The sequence below is a fragment of the Myotis lucifugus genome, unplaced genomic scaffold (genome assembly GCF_000147115.1).
Source record: "Myotis lucifugus unplaced genomic scaffold, Myoluc2.0 scaffold_9, whole genome shotgun sequence".
NCBI classification, from domain to species: Eukaryota; Metazoa; Chordata; class Mammalia; order Chiroptera; family Vespertilionidae; genus Myotis; species Myotis lucifugus.
In genome coordinates this window covers 8,925,537-8,950,066 of record NW_005871057.1, presented here as the reverse complement: position 1 = coordinate 8,950,066, position 24,530 = coordinate 8,925,537, and the positions used below count along the sequence as shown (strand labels likewise).

The following is a 24,530-nucleotide window of genomic DNA, read 5'->3' as shown; positions in this document are numbered from 1 at the left end:
TCATTCATCAGAGCCCAAGTCACTGTCCCCGGCAATGGAGTGGAATTTTCACTGTCCTCCTCGTCCTCTGACAGGTGGACCTGGCATAGTACGCTTGGCCCAGAGCGCTGCTCTTCCTCCTCATCTTCTTCCTCCTCTGATACCTCATGCCCACTGATGCTGCTGAAGCTTGTGTCTTGGGTGTTCGACTTGGGGTCGGGCTCCTCATAGCTCCCATAACTGATGTTGCCATCCTCCAAACCATGAGAAGCCGCCCCACCGTCTCCCTCATAGGACATCATGCTTTCTTCATTTTCCATGCCCATCCTTGTGTTCTCCTGAAGCATACGGGGCTGATTGGGTATCATCCCACTGGATCCCACATCAGAGTCACTTCCGCTTTCACTCAGTTGGGTAGCAGAGAAAGGATTATCTCCTTCTTCGTCACTGCCAGCATCTTCCTCATCATCTTCTCCTTCAGACATAAGCAAATCCTCATACAGGACACTGGCTTGAGGCTGTTACACGGTTCCTTCCTCTTCATCTGCAAGATCGCCATCTGCATCTTCACCTTCCTGTGTCACCTGCTTTTCTGGAGTGGTAGTGGGAATATCCAGGATAGACCATATCGCTCCCATCTTGAAATACAGAGGCATCTCGAGACATACTGAGGGATGTGTTGGTACTCTCTAAATCAGGTGGCTGAGGTGCATAAGGCCCTGGGGTCCTTGGGTCCAAACTGTCTAGTTCCGCTTTTTCCAAAGCTGCTTCTTTAGCTGTACAAATATCCTTCTCAAGTTGAGTCAAATGTTCGTTATACTCAGTCAATGTCTGGCAACAGACATTCACAATCTCTTGAGCAGTCTTAGCATCCTGACTTCCAGCCCCGTTGTACATAACACTGTTAGAAAGGATAAGCTTGACATCATCTGGGAAGCTCTTTCGAGTCTGATACTTGTGCTTGGAGATATTCTCACGTATAGTCTTTCAATCCATTGGACTGACAATCACTTCATAAAAATCTGGAAGAAACTTCTTATTAACGGGGTGACGAAATGGCCAAGAGTAATGGAACTGCCATCATTTTCTGGGTGGCAATATTATCCAGAATACACGAAAATGTCACTGGGTCATCACCATCCAACAAGGGATTGATAGCTTTCTCTAAACGAGCCAATTTGTCTTCTCCCTCTTTGAGTTTTTCATCACAGAAATCCAGCTTGGATTGAGAGCTCTGGGTCAGTGAGTGCTTTGGCCCATTGTGGGTTGTGCCGTTTTTCAAAATGAGCTCCAAATGCTCTCTGAAGCCTTCCCGAGATGGGTAGAGGTGTTTACGCACATTTTCGCAAAGTGTCTGTAAGTCCATTGGTTGAATAATAATTTTGTAGCAGTCCTTTACAACCTTCCCATTGACTGGAATGTGGAAAGGGTAAGTATTTGGAAGATCTCTCATGTCGTTGAGGACAGACTCCAGGGTAGATGACAGTGTCACCCTGGGGTCTGTCCGGCGCCGGTGGATGGTCTTATGAGGTCTATTCAAATAGTCACAGTGGGAGTGGTTCCACCTCGCCGTTTCTTCTTAGGAGGGAGTTGCTGTTTAGGGAACTTGAGGACCAGAGACTTTCTGCGAACCTCATCTGCACTCTGAATTAGCTGTTTCCCCAAAACAATCTTGGTCCCTTCACCCTGGATAAGTCCTTCACCATCATTCCGAATGACTGTCTTTTCCAACTCCTCTTCCTGTTCCTCTGTCATGGAAGGTGGAGCACTTGTTTGGTAATAGAGGGGGCAGCATCTGTTTGTCCTCATGTGCCCAATGGCTCCACAAGCCCCACATTTCAGTTTTAGGGCAGGGCGCTGCTTCAACTTGTTTGGCTTTTTCTCAGGAGGACCCTTAAGCTCTTCCTTCTCCGGGTTCCGCTTAAGCCGCCTCAGCTGCCCTTGAATCCTCCGCCGTTCTTTCCGCATCTCTTCTCGATGCTGTTCATCAAGAGGGGCGGATTTTCGAATGACCTCCTCACTTTTTGCAGTCCGTATGCGCACATAGGCATCTATGACAGCTGGCTCTCGGACCGTCTCACAGCGAACATATTCTTTCCCCTCTTCATCTCGAAATGTGCGATAAATCTTGAGACAACGGCCAGTGGCAGAAGAGTTCCGGCTAGTCACAGAAGCTGTATCATCATCTCTGTGATTGTTTCCTGCTGCTGCCGAACCTGCTGCCAGTAGCATCCTCTGTAGGTCCTTCCGCTCCTGCTCCTCCCGTTCCCGTGCCAGCTGAGAGCTGGTTTTCTTATTCTGCAACATGTTCTCTAGAGCCTTCCCCATTTCTTCAAAGTCACTGTCTTCAGCTGAGCTGCTATCTGTATCAGTTGATAAGACTTCAGTTGACGACAAAACCTTGTTTTGTAGGTCAAAGATGCGTTGGCATTCCTCTTTGCTCAGCCACAGAAAGCCTTGATCCACAGGCAAATTTACTCATTGGCCCTTCCCCAGAGTGGGCCTGTTCTGTTGACATTGTGCGCACCACATCAATCACTTCCCAGCGGGACAACTTTTCCATCTCTTCCTCAGGCACGCCAAATTTACGTAGAAGTTGCTTGGCGTTTTTCAAAGAGAGGCGACGGAGGTCTGCATCTGTTCCTGTCACTGTTTTCTTCACTGGCTGAGGCTCTTTACCATCCTTCTGTTGGGTTGGTTTGTTTGGAATCTTCACGTAGGAAAATCCTTCACCGCACCCTGTGGGATCTGCCACCCCAGTCACCTGCAGGCGACACTCGCCCTTCATGGCAGCAATGAAGGCCCTTGTGGTGTTCCAAGGAGCGGTGTGAACCTCATCATCAGTCTTCATCTGGAAATCTTCCTCGTTTTCTTCTTCTGGAGCAAAACAGGACTTCTCGCCATAGCCAGCATCCTTGAGTCGCTGCTCTGCAGCTCTCATACTGTAATAAGCACAGCACTGCTCTGGAGACACCATAGCTCTGATCTCCTCTTCAGTTGGTAAACGAAAATCAGGCTTCAGCACCCACCAACCTGAGTCCGTCCCTGTGCGTTTGAAGTCAGCACAGAGCTTTAGCCTCTTCCGGAGGCTGCTTTCTGAGTGAGAGGGAAAGGCTGTTGTTATATCTTCCATTCGGATCCGCTGTGGCCGATCTGCACTCTTCCAGAAGAGGCGGTAAATAAAAACCTGGAGAAAGTCTCGAATATGTGTTTTGGCCCTTTTGGAGTTGGGCCCAGAAACTTCAAACAAGGGGCACTGCTGGCCAACCACAAAGATATCCACCAATTCCCGAATGTAGTAACCTTGCCTTGTCCGAATGATAAGGAAATCAGTTTCTGGCATCTTGTGAAGATAAATTGGGGCACGAAAGAGATTGTTCTCAAACGCCTGCAGCAACTGGCCAGGATGGAGAGAGCCCAGGAAAGGAGAGGTATGGCAGTAAACAGTGTCTCCATATTTACAATCTGGGGCCCCGGGATCTTTTCCAGGTTTCCGCTTATAATAGTTTCTTATCTTGGTTGCCATGCCAACCTGCATCATTAACGGTCCATTTTCCTCACTGTATTCTGCTAGAATAAGATCTCCATCTCTGCCTGTGAGGTCCTGAGGTGTGCGCATAAAAAACATCTCTCCACCACCTGAAGCTTGCCTCTCTTGTTCTCTCCTCTTAGCCTTCTCTCTTATGTGCTTTAGCAAGGGTTGGACTGAGTGGGGACCTGGCTGAGACAATGCCCCAACGGAGTACTTCTTCAGAGCTGGGCGATGGAATTGCCGGAGTTTGATGGGCCCCATATGGGTGGGAAAGAAGGGCTGCCGTAATTCCACAGCAGGAATTGAGTGCTGGATACCATTTCCTCCAAAAGTGCCTTGAAGACGCTGTTGCCTGGGGTAGTAATACTCATCATTGGAGAGATTCCATGGATCTTTCACTTCTGGCTGAGACCGGTTCTGCTGTGGTTCCTCCTTGGTGACTCCTGTTTTCCCTAAGAGAATTTGACTCTTCTTTAGAGATGATTCCTTTTTACTCTCCTTGGAGGGGGAGTTAGATGTGGCCTCTTCCTCCTCATCAGGAATTTCCAAAATGAGATTCTCATCATTGGGATCAAGTGTCAAAACAGGAGGCTCCAACATCCGGGGCATGGCCTGAGCATCCCAAATAATGTTGTCCTCCCAACGTCCATACACCAGCTCCTCATTGTCAATGGGGAAAATGGAGTCCCAAGGCTTGTCATCATCCAGGCTGGCTGCACAACCTTGCTCAACATTGTAAGCCATGGCCTTTCGAGTCGTGCTGAGAGGAATCCAGCCTGCCAGGCTTGCACGCTGAGGTCTTGTCCCTTTGTGTTTGACATCCTCCCCATCCCAGATGATATCATCCTCCCAATGCAGTTGTGTCGCCATCAGGAAGTTTTCATCAGCCAGAAGATCAGTGCCACTGCTGTCCTCAACTTTCCTAAAGTCCTCCATCATTCTACCTTTCATCACAGGTTCATGTTCCATCTTTCTCAGTTTGAAGCCATAGTCAAACCCACTGCCATCTTCAGGGACACCCAGCATATCATACCACAGTCGGGAAGGCCCATAACGCCACTCAGCTACTCTGGCTTTGGTATCTGTCACTTTATCTATAACTCCAGTAGGCTGGGAGAACATGGACTCCACATGAGCCATCGTTGTGATTTCATCATCAGGGAGACACTGCTCTGGAGGTGGTGGCGGAGCATAGTCGTAGGTCCATAAAGTCTTCTGGTTGACTTGCGATTCCACTGAGCACTCCACCTCCTGAATCTGCTCTTCCTGTATCAGCTCACGGTGCTTCCTTTTCCTCTTTCTCTGAGCACTCCGCCAAACAGACGGGACATTCTTTCCTGGTCCAACAAGACGTGGGAAGCGTAACACCTTTCCAGGCCAACATTCTGGGAACTGATCTGTGGCACTCAGCAACAGCTTGGTAGCATCATGCTGCATAGCCCCAGCCAACGGGAGGGTCAGCTTTCCATCCTCGGATTCTGCCTGTGTTGCTTCCTGAGGTCCCATCTCATATTCTGAGTCAGAGGAACTACTGAAGTCCACTTTTCCTGAGGCCAAAGAGGAAGGGGCAAGGATGGAGGGCATGATGATGCCTCCTCCATCTTCAGACACACCAGTAATAGCCTCCTGGTCCTTATCCTCCTTTAATGGTCCTGGGGGTGGAGGTGGAGGAGGCATCAACTTGCAAGCAATGTCTTCACAATCAGCCTCATAGTCCTCGTCATCACATCCTGAGTGGCAAAGGGGCTGCAAGCTCCCCATTGTGTGCTGGTGTCTGCGACTTTCATCTTCTGCCACCTCACTGATGTCTGAATAGTCCACAGCATCTTCTGTGCTCCTGATCCATCCTTCATCATTCACCAGAGCACCGTCATTCCCAGCCAAGTCTTCATTCGCCGTGAGTTCAGCGATCAGGCTGCCCAGACCCAAAGCCCCCAAGCCTGCCAGGTGCTTCTTACACTCATCGTCCAAGACGCTTTCCCCCTCCAGCTGCAAGGCTCCGTTGATGTTGCCGAAAAGGAATCCAGTTAAAGAAAATGGGCAGCCCCCAGTGGAATCTTCATCTCTGTCCGTGTCTGACATGATGGCGGCCGTGGCACCCGCTGGGTGCCCATTGTTGGGGTCCAGGGGTTCCCAAAGGTGTGGACGGAGTCGGGGAAGAAGGAAGTCTTTTGACTGTCCTTGCCGAGCAATTGCATCACATTCAATTTCTCCTTCAGCGTCCACCTGAATGGCCAGTGCATTGGACATTTGTTTCTTTCGTCCCATATCCAGTGGATCCTGGGCCAGATGGATCTCTGGAAAAGCACCTCCACCTCCAAAGTCCTCTACTAACCGAGGTACCCAGCCTTGCCGGTACCCATACGGGGGAGGTCCTCTTCGGGAGGCGACCAGTGAGGTGTGCGGTGAACTCTGAGATCTTGCCTTTTCTTCAGCCTCAAGCTGGTCCTGAGATAGCTGAGTAGGTGCAGGTGAAAAGCTGGTGAGCGCCATCTTCTTCTGCTTGTTTTCAGCGCCCACGACAGCACTGCAGGCAGCACACTGTTTTCTAAAATCATTTAAAGCGGAGAGCATCACGACCCCACCTAGCAGGCGGCTCCTGAGGTCCCCGCACAGGCCGCACCCTGGGCCCGGCGCTTGGCTGTCCCGCAGCCCCCTTAGCGACAGGCGTGAAGCAGGGCCGGGCTCGAAAGGGCTAGACGGGAAGGGGCAACTTATGCCCGGCACAGCACTCACGGTCCGGTCTGGTCCGGTCCGGGCCGGTCCGGCTCAGGGCCGCAGCCGCTGCTGCCTCCGCTGCTGCCGCTGCTGCTCCGGGGTACCTCCGTGCCTAGCTGGTACTCTGGACCTGAAGGTTTTAAAGGAATAGAGACATTTACTCAAAAAAATAAAAACATATACATTCTAAATTCCATATTCACCAGAGTCTGCTATGAGTGCTCCCACCTCGCTAAGTTCTGTGGATATCAGGGTCAGTAGGAATTCTCTTCACTCAACTGGCAGCTCCAACCGCAGTCAGTCTGCTCTGGAGAAGTGATGTGTGCTCTGCACAGCGTGGCCTTTTAAAGGACTCACCCCATAAGAGGCCACGCCCACTTGCTGTGATTGGCTAGAATCTACAAAAGGGAAGAACCACCGTAAATTGCATTATACAGGTGATAGTGTGATAGGTCATTAGGGTTAAGCACATAGAAAACACCTGGGGGCTGCCAGCCTCACAGAATGTAAATGTGTTTTCTGGTAGAAACAGGAAACTTTTCAATATGCAATACAATATTAACTGTAGTCACTATTTCATAGATGCTGTAGAAAATTATTTGTATCAGAAGTGCCTGCTCCCTGCATTTCGTTGAAACCCATCACAAGTTAACAAGTTCTTGATGCCACCACCATATGAATTATTTTCCACATTATCAAATGTTTGGGAATTTAAGTCCTACTTTTAAAAATCTATGAAAATAAGGAACCTTGCGAGAAGTTTAAGAAGTGAAAATCTAAGTAACTCTACTTTTAAAATGTATGGAAAAGCAAATGTGAAAGCCATCAAAGACCACCTATTCTAGAAAGAGGCAAAGCTACTGCCCTCTAATTCAATGTAAAGGTTTGTAAACCTACAGAAGGGTCATTGACCTGCAAGATCCCAAAGTTAAGTAATTCTCAGAATATTATGTCTAAAAATAATGCCACAATAAATATAAATGCATTCAACAGTTTTACTTTAAATGAAAATACTAAAGTTTTATATCATCACTACTGTTTAACAAACTTCATAAAAATAAATGTACTTATTGGAGTAAGCTGACCCAAAGAGCATTTTCTCTAGATAATATTATTAAGTATTCTTACTTAATATACATAATTACTTTTAAGTCATGGACCAAGTGAATCAATGAACCATCTATCAGTCATTTCTGGAGCTATGGATGTTTTTGTTGTATTGAAGTAGCCCTGAGTAGTTATAGGGGCACACATAATTGAATCTGAACTTTTAGCAATACTGTAAATTTTAAGTTGGTGCTTAAAATGCATCAATAATATTCCAAAATAAATAAATGTCCATATGGTTTTTAACTAAGAAATTTCTATTAAGAAATTCCAATCATTTATTCTTATATGAAATGTTTACAGAATGATCAACTTAACTGTCTCTTAAATTATTGTTTTTTTGCCAATTTTTTTCTTAGCATTTTCCAAAAAGAAGTGGCCCAGTGATTCAGATCATATCTAACTTAAATATTAGGCATATCTAGTCCTATTCTTCCCCCATTGTCTCAGACTCCAACTCATTAATTAGGGCTCAGAGTGATTTTTTCCTCCAGCAAAAGAAACCAATCAGAAAAAGTAGGAAAAGATTTAGGGACCCCCACACTTCTGAAACTTCTGAGGCTACCAACAGCTGCAATTGCTTCAGGGAAATAGCAAACAGGGGAAAAGCCAACTGATTCTGAGAAAGACAAAAGGAAGCAAACACCTCTCCTCTCTCTCTGCCTTGTTCCCTGGAATTGACATCTCTCTCCTCCCTTACCTTCAGATTCTATCTTGTCTTCTTTTTATTCCAGCCCACAAGTGACATTTAACTACACTAGTTTAAACAATACCACGTAAACAACAACAATGAAGCATTTATATATATAAAAGCCTAAGTGACTGAATGACCTTTTGAACATTCAACCATTGGATCATTCAGTCAGTAGCTATGATGTGCACTGACCACCAGAGGGCAGACACTCAATGCACAGGCATAGAACCATGGAACAGACTGATGAATCTCAGAGGGAAGGGGGGAGGGGAAGGGCAGAAGAGATTTACCAAAGATCTTATATGCATACTAGAGGCCTGGTGCATGGATTCTTGCACTGGTGGGGTTCCTCAGCCTGGCCTGTGGAGATCAGGTTGAAACTGGTCCAGTGCACGGATTGAGATGGGCCAGACATGCTCTGGAGCCCTCCCGTGTCCCTTCCTGGGCCCCAGTCAGGACTTGGCAAGATGGGCCAGCCCCTATGGGGATCAGGCTGAAACTGGCAGTCCGACATCCCCAAGGGGTCCTGGATTGCAAGAGGGTACAGACCAAGCCGAGGGACCCCACCAGTGCATGAATTCATATACTGGGCCTCTAGTAAAAATATAAAATATTCACTATCCCAAGGACCATACATGATATTCAACTATACATGTCTCATTAGTGATAGTCTAAATGTACTGGTAGATGCTAAAATATAAGCTTTTACATCTCAGAGTAAAATTGTCTACTCAAAAATTTTGCAGGATTAAAAAGAATTACTAATGGTTGAGCAAGTGACTCAATGAACCATCTATCAACAAAGTCTAAAATACATTTAGACTAGAGTAAATTACACTACTGTGCAGAAACTATAAATCTCATTGTTCAATGTAAGACTAGATAATAGTTAACACGGTTTAAAAAAATGTAATTTGTATATGAGCTCAAATATATTCAGGAAAGTGTCACGGAAAGTCATTGCTAGGATAAACATACTAGTACATATTGGTTTTCCCAGAATAGTACTGAGTTTCTCAATTTAGGATCTGTACCAGCCTTTCTTCCTCCCTCTCTTAGTACTTATGTATATATTTTTTCATAAACAAGAAGTGATAGAGTAAAGCTACCACTGGTAATGAAAGAAAATATTAGTCAAATTTAAACTTTCATGTCTCAATCCAAATTTCAGAAGGGAATAACAAATTTGTTGCTAATAGTAAGAATATGCTTTACATATCCCAGTTTTATTGTCTGTTTTTTGGTTGGTGCACATCCAACCAAAATTTGACAAATAAACAAGCTCAGCAATGTGTGAGTTCTCACATACTTAATATAAAATTTTCTTTTTAAAAATAAGGTTTAATCCCAAATCTAAATTTAATGTTAATGTAAGTAAAACAAAACATTTAACATTAAGATTGCCTTACTTCCTCAGAATTTCCTCTAGAAAGAGTATTCAAAGTTTAACTCTAATAAGAATGTACCTTATTAATATATTCAACAAGGTTTGTGTTATTATGCAACTGTACAATAATTTAGAAAAGTCCAATGCAAACAACTGGGTTTTTGTTGTTGTTTGCCAGAAATAAGGTTTTCATGGAGTTAAACTAAGTACTGAAAATCACCATGTTTAAAAGTTCTATTTAGTCTCTGCAGGCTGGCCTGGATCTGGCCATGTTTCCAAGAAATGGAAGCCAGATTCTGAATAAACACTAAGCACTGAGCATGAATATAGAATCAGTAAATATGAAATACTTGATTGAATGGGGTCCTTGCTTGTAGCTCTATTGTATTTGGCCTAAGGGTTTCTTCCTTCTTCCAGTCTTTGAATATGATTTTAAGATTCCAAGCTTAAAATAAAATTATGAATTATATTCTATCTCTGATAGAAAATTATATGTCTGATTATATACTGGCCCTCTGATACCAAGTTGCTATAATACTTTTGTTTTTAATACCTGTGTAACCACTAGATGGCAATGTAATGAAAATTATAAACAAGGAAAAAATGAAGGGACTAGTTTTACTTGAATTGTTTCTCTAGCTTTCATTTCCTCAAATGCATATATGTATGCACACATATAGATGATGGATGGTAGATGATAGATAGATAGATAGATAGATAGATAGATAGATAGATAGATAGATAGATGATAGATAGTTAAATTATATGTGTTTGACTCATAAATGAAACCTGTTATTTATATTCATCATCCTTACATAAACCCTGTAGGTTATTATGTTCGGTTACAAAAAAATTCTTTTCTAGCTACTTTACCACATCAGGAATCTACTAATTATAATTTTTATTTTCAATATTAAATGTTGCAATCCAAAGAATATTGAAATGTGTGTTGTCTAATCATAAAGATATATATAATACTCTTTTCTATAATAAGAAAGCTCATTTTGATTGAATTACTATGTGCAGTGTATTTTTTCAAAAGAATTAAAAGACAATAAGAATATCCTTTTCTTAGAGCCTACTAAATCGGATTTCATCTTTGCTAATTCAAAGGCACTTGGTATGATGCCACTCTCTGAGAATGTTGGGTTTGGATCTCAGGGTGGACAATGAGTCAGGCTGCAGCCTGAGAAGAGGGTCTCCAGAGTTACTGGAGATGCTCGTTCCATCAATCCCACTGCCACCGTCCCAGACAACAATGTTTGGACAATCTTCCTGGTTCCCCAGTGCTTTTGTAAAAGTATATCTATGCTATTTACTTTCCTCTTCAAAAGATCCCCTGAATGTTTATTTTAACCTTATTTCACTGATTTAAGAGTATCCAAGAAAATGAAGGCACTCATTCAGGGTGAATTGTCAGTAGCTGCACACATTTCAATGGTCCTTCTCACAGTCATGCTGGTAAACATAACTGATTTTAGACAATAGAAGCAGAGAAAGGAAACACAGAGATTCACATTTGAAAGGATAAGTGATGCATTCACATTTATTGTGTGTCCTATATATTCTTGTAATTCTGTTCCAATTCCTGACTTTAAATTAATAGCTTATTCATTCCTACTTGGCAAGAATATTTTGTCACTAGCATCTACAATGCTCACATGATATTTTCCAACATTTAAACAAATGATGTATTATTTTGGCAAATAACCTTAAGTTATTTATCCATACGTAAAGAATAACAATGTATTATAAATTTAATCAAGTTACATAATTTTTAGTCTCTTTTTGTAACTTTATTTCACTTGAATTTAAACATACTAAGCATGAGACTTGGGACAACTTTATTTTATTCTTTTTAAGACTAAAGAACTCCATTCTGCCTATATATATTGAGTTAATAACTGTATGGATTCTTGAATCTCAAAACGTGTCCAACCACCTACTAATGTTGGAAAGGGCCCATTGAAGGAGAGTTATGTTGTCAAGCTAGTTTGGCTAATGCAACATGCTATGTACTCTGTTTGGAAATTCAAATGCCCATTCATATATTAAAACCTCGAAGAAACCCTGCAGTAAGGAGGCTTGCTAGACTTTACTTAGTCCAGGATTTTTAAACTTATTTTACCAAGTAAAGTAGCCAGAGAACCAAGTTGGATGCTTGGGAAAGGATGTCTCTGACCTATAAATTTAATGGCAAAGTTTACTACAAAAAAAAGTATGAGTCTATATATTTCCAGCAAAGCATAACAGAAGTTACCAGGCCCAAATATACTAGTATTTTCTAATGATGAGTTTTCAAGCCAGATTAGTGGCTGTGATGTTCTGCTTGCATAGGGTTAAGTTCACAAAAGGTATTAACTCAAGAGGACCTTACCCTTACCATTCACCAAGAAACTCCAGTTGGACTACTTTCTATGGTTTCTAAAACTGCCTTTCGCAAATGACATTATTTGGATGTGAAGGCAGATTCAAGTTATAAGTTACTTCTTCAATGGCACCAATTGTTATCCACAATATGTATTGATGAGTGGACACCACACCTGTTTAATTACATTGTGCTATATAATAAAAGCCTGATATGCTAAGTGTCTGGTCGTTTAGTCGTCCATTCAACCAATCAAAGCATAATAGGCTAATGATATGCTAAGGCCCTCAACCGCTCTCTATGACGTGCACTGACCATCAGGGGACAGTCAACCAGTTGACCAGTCGTTATGACATGCATGGGCCACCAGGGGGCAGATGTTCCAACCGGTAGGTTAGCTTGCTGCTGGGGACCGAGCAAGATGGGCCAGACATTCCCTGGAGCCCTCCTGTGGTCCCTGCCTGGCTGGCCAACTTTCCGCATTCCTCTCTGGTCCCAATTGTGATTGTGCACAGGTGGGGTCCCCTCTCTGAGTTCATAATTTCATGCACCGGGCCTCTAGTCATTTTATAAATTCATGTATGTTTTTAAAAATCAAAGTATAATACATCTATAGAAAAGTACAAAAACCATAAGTGTACAGTTGAATTTCCTCAAAGTGAATATGGCGTATAAACACCACTCCTCTCAATCAAGAATAACACATTACCTCACCACTTATAAAACCAATAGGGAGCTATTCCAATTACCCCTATGTCAAGAGTTTAGCTAAGTTACTCCGTGATATTGCTGCTTTGACATCCATTTTGTTTGGTCAAGTAGCCTGCAGTGCATATGCTAGATAACAGCACATAGTCATAAGTAAATATGTTTCTGATATGCCTTCCCCAACAGCCCTGTGATCAACAGCCTTCCCTGACTTCCAACCTTTTCCCCAACCCCAGAGCACCACTCCTATGGACCGTATGCACCCAGGTCCTGTCCTCTCTGTGTCTGCACTCTGACTTGACCTCCCCGAGTGACCCCATAAGCTGTGCCAGGCACTTCCTCCAGAACCTGTGAAAAATAAACTCTATCTGTGTGAGCGTCTGTGAACCAAGGTTCACAATTTGGCACCCTGTGCTTCGCATAAAAAGTGCTAATTTGATAAATCTTAACACCTAATCACAACCTCACCCTTTCCCCAGAAGTTCACATCTGCTGACTGAAATGTTGATTGAAGTTATATACTTTGCAAATGTAAATTCTACGATTTCTAAATTTTTTTAACTTAGGACTTACTATTGATTAATGTTTGTATGCTACCTATAAGTCCCATGCATTGGTACTTATTTAAGGACTCCTACATGCCATTACCAAAAGTCTGTTAATTCATACCTACTGAAATTAACACAGGTTGAAAGAATTTTACTAGCCATGACTTATTATCACTGATAGCACATTTGAGCAACTTATCAAAGATGATTTTTGAGGTAATTAGACTTATTTTTAAAGTTTAAGTATGGTTGATAAGCAATATAATATTAGTTAGTAGCTTCAGGTATCCAATATAGTGATTTGAGATTTTTATACCTTACAATGTGATCACCAAGCAAGGGAAACAAAAGCAAAAATAAACAAGCGGGACTTCATCAAACTAGTAAGCTTCTGCGCAGCAAAGGAAACCATCAACAAAACTTGGGAGAATATATTTGGAAATGCTATATTTGATAAGAGATTAATATTAAAAATATATAAGAAACTTATTCAACTTAATAACAATAAAAAAATCTGATCAATAAATGGACAGAGGACATGAAAAGACATCTTTCCAAAGAAGATATACAAATGGCCAATAGACATATGAAAAGATGTTCAATGTCACTAATCATCAGGGAAATGCAAGTCAAGACCACAATGAGATACCACCTCACAGCTGTCTGTATGGTTATTAGGAGAAAGTCAACAAATAACACTTGTTGGTAAGGATGTGCACTATTGGGAGTGCAAATTGGTGTTGCCACTATGGAAAACAGTATGGAGAATCCTCAAAAAAACTAAAAATAGAAATATCAAATATAATTTTTAATATCTATTTTATTTCCATTTTTTTTTCTAATCCAAGTAAGTACTATGGAAAGACCACCAGGTAAATAAGCAAAGATCAATTGTGGTTAATCAGAGTGCCTCTGTCTGCCTGATAAATACAAAGCATAATATATAATCTAGAGGCGGTTTTAAAAAAATCTTATTTTTGAAAAAATGATTGAAAGCTATAAATATAGTTGTCAAAGCCCTTATGAACACTATTTTGCAATCACTGTAAATAAAGAAAACTGGACATTGTTATCTCCATTTTACAGAGGACTTAGACATCTTTGTTTTCCTAATCATATATAAAAATTAATTTCAATTCTTAAGCATTAGTAATCCACAAATCAGATTGTCCAATATGACAGTGACACTTTTTGTAAAAAAGAGTATTATAAAATTACAAACTTTAAGTTAATTTTCTTGTTTTTAAGCAGTATAAACTAGAAGAAAACCTTAAACCATTACCCCAAATTTTAGTATGTTGAACTAGAAAAATTAAGAAACTTATGAACAGTTAAAGTTTAAAAGTCTAGAGATGACCCTAGGAAACTAGATAGCAACCAGGAAGCTCCAACTAAGCAGTGGTTCTCAACCTTCCTAATGCCGCGACCCTTTAATATAGTTCCTCATGTTGTGGTGACCCCCAACCATAAAATTATTTTCATTGCTACTTCATAACTATAATTTTGCTACTGTTATGAATCATAATGTAAATATCTGATATGCAGGATGTATTTTCAGGGGTCGCAACCCACAGGTTGAGAACTGGTGAAGGGATAAGTTACAAAAAGACAGTGAGAGATATGGGGGAATGAAGGAAGTAGGTACAGCACGGAATCCTCTGTGGATAAATGGGATCAGTGTTGTCTCTGAATAAAGAGATCATGAGAAGAAAGAAATCACTGTCCCTGGACCATCATGAGTGCCCTTTCCAGTGTGGTCTGTAGGGAGTGGCTATAGGGTTAAGCCTCTGACTGAACTGTTGGCAAAGCCACAAACAAGTCCCAGCTTAGAGGGCACAGCCCTCTTAGCATAATTAAGCTTGACCTTATGACTCTCCCTAGATCTTATCTGGGTAGTTAATGGGCTGAGGGAGATGCAGCAAGTGCTGCCAAAACTAGTGAAACTCACAAGAACATTGTAACTATGGTGACCACTACCTTGTTTACCTCTGGCTATAAAATAAGGGCTCAGCTTGCCCCTGGATCTCCCTCTGTGGCCTCAGCCAGGCACAGGAGATCCACCTAGACCCAGCTTATTTTCTCCATCTGTCTTTTCTACATCCTTCGCTGCCCACCCCCCACAGGCTCACCGAACCCTTGGCTGTGCTGGCATGGCACAGTGGTGAGCATCTACAGTGAAGCTATAAGTGTGAGCTTATCAAGGAGTTACTTCTGGATGTAGATCCACCAGAAAGACATGTTGGTCAATCTAAATCAAAAGAGTTGTCCTGGGGCTGTCCCAGGGCTGAGTGGAGGGGGGCGCAGAGGGGGAAATGGGGGACATGACATCTGTAATAGTGTCAACAATAAAAAAATTATATTAAACTAGAGGCCCAGTGCACGAAATTTGTGCACGAGGGAGGGGGTGTCCTTCAGCCCAGCTTGCACCCTCGTCAATCTGGGACCCCTCAAGGGATGTCCGACTGCCCAGTGGGATTGGGCCTAAACAGGCAGTCGAACATCCCTCTTACAATCGGAGACTGCTGGCTCTCAACTGCTCGCCTGCCTGCCTGCCTGATCGCCCCTAACTGCTTCTGCCTGCCAGCCTGATCGCCCCTAACTGCTCCTGCCTGCCAGCCTGATCACCCCCTAACCACTCCCCTGCCAGTCTGATCAACGCCTAACTGCTCCCCAGCCGGCCCAATTGCCCCCAACTGCCCTCCCCTGCTGGCCTGATCGCCCACAACTGCCCTCCCCTGCTGACCATCTTGTGTCCACATGGGAGTGGCCATCTTGTGTGTTGGAGTGATGGTCAATTTGCATATTACCTCTTTATTATATAGAATTAAAAAGAGTTCTGTTGAAGAACAGTCTAATTTCAACCAATTCTATCTTTTTTACAAGGTTTGAGTCTCATAACTCTGAGACACATAATGTGGGGACAATCAGTAGCTATAATTTTATGACTGATTCATGACTGTGAGTGATTGACTTGGAGTATAGTTGCAGACATGCCAGGCTTGATCTGCTATTTAAGACACCATTCTAGTAGCAGATGAACTGGAGTATGTTATTCACTCAGCCTCCTGATTATCAGGACCACCCTGTCCCCTGACCAAGTGAAGAGTCTGTGTAATGAAAGTGTCTGAAGGCGCCTATCCTGCTGCTAACCTAACACTTGAAATACCTCTTTAGCATCTATTATAAATTATTGTAATTAGGATAAAGTTGTTACACATGAATGTATTCATCAAAGTAACAGTTATATTTTATTCTATTTCAATTTTATTTTATAGGATATTCAAAGGAACTGCCTGATGTTATTACCCACTTCCTGTGTTCAGGGGATTTTAAAAATTGCTCTGGTTTCTCTGAGAAATGCTTCCTGCACAATTGCCATCATGAAGAATGAAAGCTAAACCTTTGGAAAATATCTTGGCTCTGCTACTGTGAATGAGATAATCTAACAGACTAACTCTCAGTCTTTTGCTTCATCTTTGAAGATCAAGAATACTATACATTGCTTCAATGCAAACACATGAAGCAGAAACATGTCTGTGAAACAATATTGAGTATTACCATGTGAAATGCACTCTGATATTTACTCCTTTCCTTTACTCTCTTCCTAAGACTCCTGTTATATACACCTAGACACATCCATTGTATTCCCTGTGTCTCTTTTGTGTGTTTTCCTATAATTCTCATTTCTCTGTACTTGAATTTAGCTATTTTTCTGACCTATATTTAATTTCAATAATACTTTCTAAAGCTGTTTCTGTAAAAACCATCTACTGTAAAAACCATTCATTGTGTTACTTCACCTATCCTATATAATAAAGAGGTAATATGCAAATTGACCATCATGCCCTCGCACAACATGGCCGCCCCCATGTGGTCACAAGATGGCCTGCAGGGGAGGGCAGTTATGGGCAATCAGGCCAGCAGGGGAGGGAAGTTAGGGGCGACCAGGCCTGCAGGGGAGGGCAGTTAGAGGTGACTGAGCCAGCAGCAGAGGGCAGTTAGGCATGGATCAGGCTGGCAGGGGAGTGGTTAGGGGGTGATCAGGCTGGCAGGCAGGCGAGCGGTTGGGAGCCAGCAGTCCCGGATCAGGCCTAAACCGGCAGTCGGACATCCCTGAGGGGTCCCAGATTGGAGAGGGTGCAGGCTGGGCTGAGAGACACCCCACAGTGCATGAATTTTATGTACCAGGCCTCTAGTTATATATATTCTGAGTTCTAGTTGTTGTTGTTGATGTTGTTTTCTTTTTTAACAGGTTATGGCTGAGTTTCTTAATCTCATTTATTATTTCCTTGAACATATATAGCACATATATTTTAAACTGTCTGTAATGGTTTCAATATCAGGATTTGTGGTGGGCCTGTTCTTATAGTCTCTGATTTTCTTAGTTATTATTTGGACCTCTCCTTTTTTCATGAATCTGGGTTTGTAAAAACATAATTACTTAGTAGAAAAAAAATACCCCAAAATGTATTTTCACAAGGATTTACTTCTGGCAAAGAAGATAACACTAACTATGGCCTAGAAAAATGCAACTCTACTGACATGACTGTCAAAATTTAATATTTGGAAATTTGCATATATAGAAATGCTTTAGTTATGCTCTAACAGTAGCACAAAGCTCTATTGTAAACACGGTGCTCTATTTTAAAGCTGTAAAAACATTGGAGAAAGGTACTATATGTTTTACTATCTGATTTCAAAATTAACTACTTGGTACAACAACATTGGTCTTGTTTAATATTGCAAAGTTTTAACATCATTAGATAGTATTTTTATGTTAATTTTTCTGGATTGATACTTATATTTTCAAAGTAGGGAGTCTGGATAACTATCCTTTGTTAAAATAACTTTGTGATACTTCAAAAGAGAAACGTAAAATTTTTTTTAAAAAAATGAGGAAATATGACCAATTAACTGTTCTATTCCTGCATTTTAAAACCCATGTTTGCATAGTATAAAATATTTACATGTGATATTGAAACTTAATGGCAAGCTATTTATGTCAGAAACCCAGCAACTCATTTAAATATTATATTAAAAATTAGGCCAAAAATGCCAGGCCGATGTTGCTCAGTTGGTTGAGCATTGTCCCATGCACAAGGGGGCTGGGGGGGGGCGGTCACTGTTCAATTCCTATGCCCTGATGGGCTCAATCCCTAGTGAGGGGCATGCAGGAAGCAGCCTGTTGATGATTCTCTTTCATCAGTGTTTCTCTCTCCCCCTTTCCCTTCTCCTATCTGAAAGCAATAAAAAAAATATTTTAAAAATAGGAGAAAATAATAAAATGACTAAGCTTACACACACACACACACACACACACACACTAAATAAATAAATAAATAAATAAATAAATAAATAAATGTAAATACATAAATAAACAAACTTCCAAAAGAAATGAGAGCTTCAGAGATCTTTTAGTACATTTTTTTGAATCAGGAATACCACCTACTGGGCAAAAACATTTACACTTCTCTAACTGTTACTTAATATAGATCCCTCATACCTGCTTATTCCTCATTTATTTTATTTCTTCCTTTAAAATTCTTACTTTACTTAGAATTTTGAATTTTCAGTAAATTAGAGGATAAGCATTCTAAGCCCCAAAGAACTTGAAAAGAAATGGCAGAGATATGAGAATATATAAAACAATAGCTTAGATAAATTAACTTTGATGAAATAAAAAATGAAATAAAAAAGAGTAAGAATTGAACAAAATGTACTAAATGTAAATGCTCACAATCTACTGGTTGCTATTTTGACATTTGATTAATAGATTGATATTGATGACTATCGATGTCCATAAATACCTCTATGATCATTTAATTTGCTAACTGACAAAAAAATATTGCCCTGTAAATAAATATGCATGGTTATCTACTTCAGCCACACAGGGACTGTGGTAGACTGAATAATGGCTCTCAAATATGTCCACATGCTATTCCCCAGAACCTGTGAAAGTTATACAGCAAAAGGGACATTACAGATGGGATTAAGTTAAAGATTGTGTGATAGAGAGATTATCCTGCCTTATCTGGCTGGACCCAACGTGATTACAACAATCCTCATCAGAAGGAGCTGGAGGAGTAAGACAGAGGGGTAGGTGATGTGATGACTGGTGCAGTAATGGGAGTGATGAGCTTTGGAGATGCAGAAGAGGGCTACCGGGCTGCATGCAAGGAGCAGAGGCAATCACTTGAAGCTGAAAAGACGAAGAAACAGATTCCCTCTGCAGAGACAGAAGGAACCGACCTGCGGATACCTTGGCCTAGCTTACTAAAACTGATTGCATTATTCTGGCCCTCAGAACAGTAAAAGATAGATCTGTATTATTTTAAGCCACTAAATTTGTGGTAATTTGCTACAGCAGCAGTAGATAACAAATCCTTTGCTACATATCATGAGCTCACTATTTGTAGAGCAATGCTGCTTTCATAACAGGCAAAGTAACCCTGCAATTTCAGTGAAGACTTTGTTCTGAATTGATTTTGAAGCTTTAGCATAATAAACAAAGGTTATGTAATAGGAGACATACTCTTATTATGTACTAGACCATGTAGTCTTTGTAAAGAAATGAATATTCATGATTGTGGTGTATGCTTGTCTTTAGGTAAGTAATGGAGTAGAAAGTGAGCCACACATACTGCTGGTGAGCAGGTCCTGAGTCATTTCCCTCCTACTTTCTAGGGGCCTAGTGCCCACCTCTGTAAGCAAACGGAGAGGGGAAAAAGCAAACATTAAAGGATATGCAAGAAGCAAGAAGGAACATGAGACTGAGTTTTAATTATCTTCTGAGGAGTGAAGACATGCTCGAAAGGATAATGGTGAGGTTAGAGAAGGATTTGTGAGGGATGCTTGGGATGAGTTTTGGAAAAGAAAGAAAATGAAAAGAACAAGGGAATAGCTATGTACATGGTCCCCTTCTGAGAGCTCAATCAGCAACAAACCTAATTTTTCCTATCCTCTTCTCTACAGGCCATGTTACCTAAATAAGATGACAACTTCTATGCAGTTTTTTAGTGCTCACATTGAGCCTTTATTGAAGGATGTATGTCTCTAGCAGAGTTCGGTGAGTGCACGGGCATGTGCAGGACAGTCTCGGGGTTCCCTTGCCTGGGAAACCTGAAGCCCCATTCTCTGAGGGCAATGAGGCAAAGCTCTGTGTGGCACAAAGATGTATCTGAAAACTTTGGTTAAGGTCAATTCTAGTTAAAAATACCAAGCTCAATAACATATAAATTACAAGATATTATTTTAAATACTAAGTCCAAAGGAGGTTAAAAGTAAAGAGAGAGAGAGAGAGAGAGAGAGAGAGAGAGAGAGAGAGAATGCTGATTAATCAAGCTTTAATTCTAATGATAAGCTCTCTAGCAAGAAAGCTTGAGTTTATCTGAAAATCCATTTTATTCTCTGCCAAAACAAGAACGATTCCCCAGCAATTCACTGATCTTTCAGCAAAGTGAGTTTTCAGAAGAATTAGGGGAGTTTAAAGCTAAGATGTGGTATCACCACGCATGCAAGCTCCTCTAATCCCTTTCTCTCCAGCGGTTCTCAACCTGTGGGTCGCGACCCCTGAAAATACATCCTGCATATCAGATATTTACATTACGATTCATAACAGTAGCAAAATTACAGTTATGAAGTAGCAATGAAAATAATTTTATGGTTGGGGGTCACCACAACACGAGTAACTGTATTAAAGGGTCGTGGCATTAGGAAGGTTGAGAACCACTGCAGCCCCTTCCTGGATCTGACAAGGATTCTGGTACAGTTTTATAATAAGCAGTTAAGAGTTGAGTACATAACAACATATTCATAATATGTGTGAGGCCTAAAATTGAGCCATTCTCCAACCAATCTGCAAATATGTAACAGCTCTTGATATATTCAAAAAGAATATGGATATTATACTTATCTCTTGACTTTTCATTATTTACTGACTGTGGTGAAACTTCCTGACATCCAAGTGCAAAAGCTTTGCTTTTCATTCCACTGGTAACCATTAGGTGGCAATATAATGCCAACAATAAAAAGTAGTTTAAAAAGGAATTTCTAGATTTGCTTTCCTCACAAATAGTCAGTATGCCTATTTAAAATTTAAGGTCAAAAATTAAATCCTATAACCTATGTACCCGTTTTTGTATTTTTTCTCCTGCCATCTTCTTGAAATTGTGAATTGTGTAAGAGAAACCAACTGCTAGATAAACACCTGACTAGGAAATTACTCCTAGATACATAGTCACAGCAGAAAGTTATAATGATGACTTTAACATAAAACACATGAAGATTTAAAAAAAAAATACTAGAATGTGGAAAGATAGCATATAGATTCTCTTTTCCAGAAAGATCAAGAAATAAAATTTGTGGGTTTTTTCGTTTTTAAAAGAGTAAACACATAACACTCTTTTCCAAAATAATTAAGAGCTCTAAATATAGTCTCTTCCTTAACTCATCTTTAATTATTATAAAGGAGTATCTTGAAGACCCACCAGAATACACATGGATTCGGCCCCAAGAGTCATAAAAACTCAAAGCAGCAGTCAACTGAGGAGCACAGATACACTCCAAGGTCAGGAGGTCCAGCTTCAGGCTGACTGACATTAAGCCTTTAAACTAGAAGGCAAATAACCTATAGTTTAGATAACCTGTTACACTTCTACCAGCATTCCTCAAACTGCCTTTAATTATTATCTCTTTAAATTTTTCCATGAATATTAATTTCAACCCATTTTCACTACTATAACAGTATTGGAGAAGATGGAGATACATTCAGGGTAAATTGTTATGATTCCACAATATGATTGCAGATGATATGACCTTATATATATAAACCTTAATGATTCCTCACCGAGAAAACTTTTAGAACTAATAAATAAATTTAGCAAAGAGGCAGGATACAAAATCAACACACAAAAATCAGTGTGTCTATTAACTAACAATAAGCAATCCAAAAATGAAATTAAGAAAATAATTATATTTGCAATAACATAAAGAAATACTTAGGAATTAATGAAGGAGGTGAAAGATGACAATAAAAACAACAAAATATTGCAGAAATAAATTAAATAAGACATAAATAAATGGAAAGATATTCATGGGCTGAAAGACTTAATATTATTAAATGTCAATACCCCCAAAACAATCTACAAATTTAATCTAATCTCTACCAAAATCTCAATATAGATTTTGGCAGAAATAGAAAAAGGCTTCCTAAAATTCATATGGAATTTCAAGGGGGCCTGAAGAGCCAAAACAATTCTGATAAAGAAGAACAGAGTTGGAGGACCAGACACTTCATTTCAAGATTTTCTTCAAAGCTGCAATAATCAAAACAGTGTGATACTGGCTTAAAGACAGACATATTGACCAATGGGATAGGAGATGAGCTGCTTAATGGGTTGCTACAAAGTTAAAGCAATAATGACAGTGTGACATTGCTTCAAGAAGATAAAATTGATCTGTGGAACCAAATAGAGATTCTAGACTATAACCCAAGGATAAAGGAAACTCAACCTCTCTCCACATTTATACAAAAATCACTTACCAGTGAATTTGGATCTCAATAGGAAAGGTAAAATACAAGAAAATTACAAAACAATTCACAAGAAGTAAATGAGTTCTTAAACACAAGAAGAAGAATGAATTATTTACAAATGTGACTGTAATACAGTTATAAATCATTATTACTTAAGAAACACCATTATGAGAATGCAAGACACCACAAATTACATTAACCTTGGCCAGTGTAGCTCAGTCAGTTGGAGCATAGGGGTGTACTTAGTTGCTGGTTCCATCAAGTTGCTGGTTACATCAGGTTGGTGTACACAGGAAGGCAGGGAAGACAATTAATTGATGTTTCTCTCTCACATCAATGTCTCTCTCAGTCTCTCTCTCTCTCTCTCTCTCTCTCTCTCTCTCCAAAATCAATAAGCATGTAATCAGGTGAAGATTTAAAAAAAAGATATTTACATTACAGTCCAATAGAGTACATTATATATCGTATTATGTTTTTAAAATATTTTATCTTATTCTTAATTTCTAAGTAATAGATATTAAAATGAAGATATTTAAATGGCCAGAAAAGATATGAAATAGTGTTCAACTTTATTTGTCATCAGGGAAGTGTAAATTAAAAACAAAACTCAATACCACCGTATAGGCCAGTGATGGCGAACCTTTTGAGCTCGGCGTGTCAGCATTTTGAAAAACCCTAACTTAACTCTGGTGCCGTGTCACATATAGAAATTTTTTGATATTTGCAACCATAGTAAAACAAAGATTTATATTTTTGATATTTATTTTATATATTTAAATGCCATTTAACAAAGAAAAATCAACCAAAAAATGAGTTCACGTGTCACCTCTGACACGCGTGTCATAGGTTCGCCATCACTGGTATAGGCTAAGGTTAAAAGGACTGATAATAAAAAGTGTTGGTGAGGATGTTAAAGACTTTTCATACATTGTTTATGGGCTTAGAAATTGGTATAACATCTTTAGAAAGCAGTTTGGTCTTCAATAGAAAATTGAAGAAATGCATAATCTGAGAGCCAGTAATTTCACTCCTAGATATATGCTCTGGTCTAGATGAGTATAATTGTGTGCACCAAGAAACACATGCCAAAATGTTCATAGCAGCATTACTTGTAGTAACAAAAAAATGAATAAAAGAAAACAACCCACCCAGACCTGGATGGCTCAGTTGGTTGGGCATTGTCCCCTGCACTGAAAGGCTGGTGGTTCAACTTCCAGTCAGGGCACATGCCCAGAATGCAGGATCCCTGGCAGCTGATTTATTCTGCTCATTGGTATTCTCTCTTTTTCCCTGTCCCTTCCTTCCTCTCTAAAAATCAATAAAAATATTTTCAATTGGGGGGGGGGGGCGGTCAATTGAGGAAAAAGGAGACATATGTAAAACTTTAGACAAAAAAAAAAAAGAAAACCTAACTTCAGGCGAAATGCAAAAAAAACCTTCAAGTAATAAAACACATATCCATGAATATTTAGAATATAACACTAACATAATAAAGATTCTTTTTCTGATATTAAAACAAATATTTTCAACAAAATACACACACACAAACAAACACAATACAAATGTCCATGAAGGGGAGAATAGCTGATATATGTACAACATTATGTAGTGAATTCCATTTAGCAATGAAAACAAATAGACTATAGTCATGTACAACATGAATGACTCTCACAAGTAAAAGTCAAGAAAAAGTAGCCAAACACACTGTATATAATCATCCTATCTAATAAAAGAGAAACATGGTAATTAACTGTAACTTCGCTATCCTTCCCATTGGCTAATCAGGGCGATATGCAAATTAACTGCCAACCAATATGGCGGCCGGCAGCCAGGCAACTGAAGCCATCAGGAGGCTTGCTTGCTCCAGTGATGGAGGAAGCCAAGGTTCCCCGCCTGCCGCTGCCGGCCTCTGAGCTGCTCTCTAAGAAACTTTGTTGCAAATATAGAAGCTAAACAA

General features: G+C 40.4%; 1 protein-coding gene across 1 annotated transcript; it reads right to left on the bottom strand.

Moving 5' to 3' along the window:
- LOC102437138 (transcription initiation factor TFIID subunit 1-like) lies at positions 1-21,639 on the bottom strand. Its single transcript, XM_023749735.1, is given in 9 exon segments — positions 1-47; positions 50-602; positions 604-1,047; positions 1,049-1,533; positions 1,536-2,419; positions 2,421-5,058; positions 5,125-6,206; positions 6,248-6,359; positions 21,528-21,639. Coding segments are annotated over 9 exon segments (6,357 nt in total).
- Between the last annotated feature and the right edge of the window lie 2,891 nt (positions 21,640-24,530).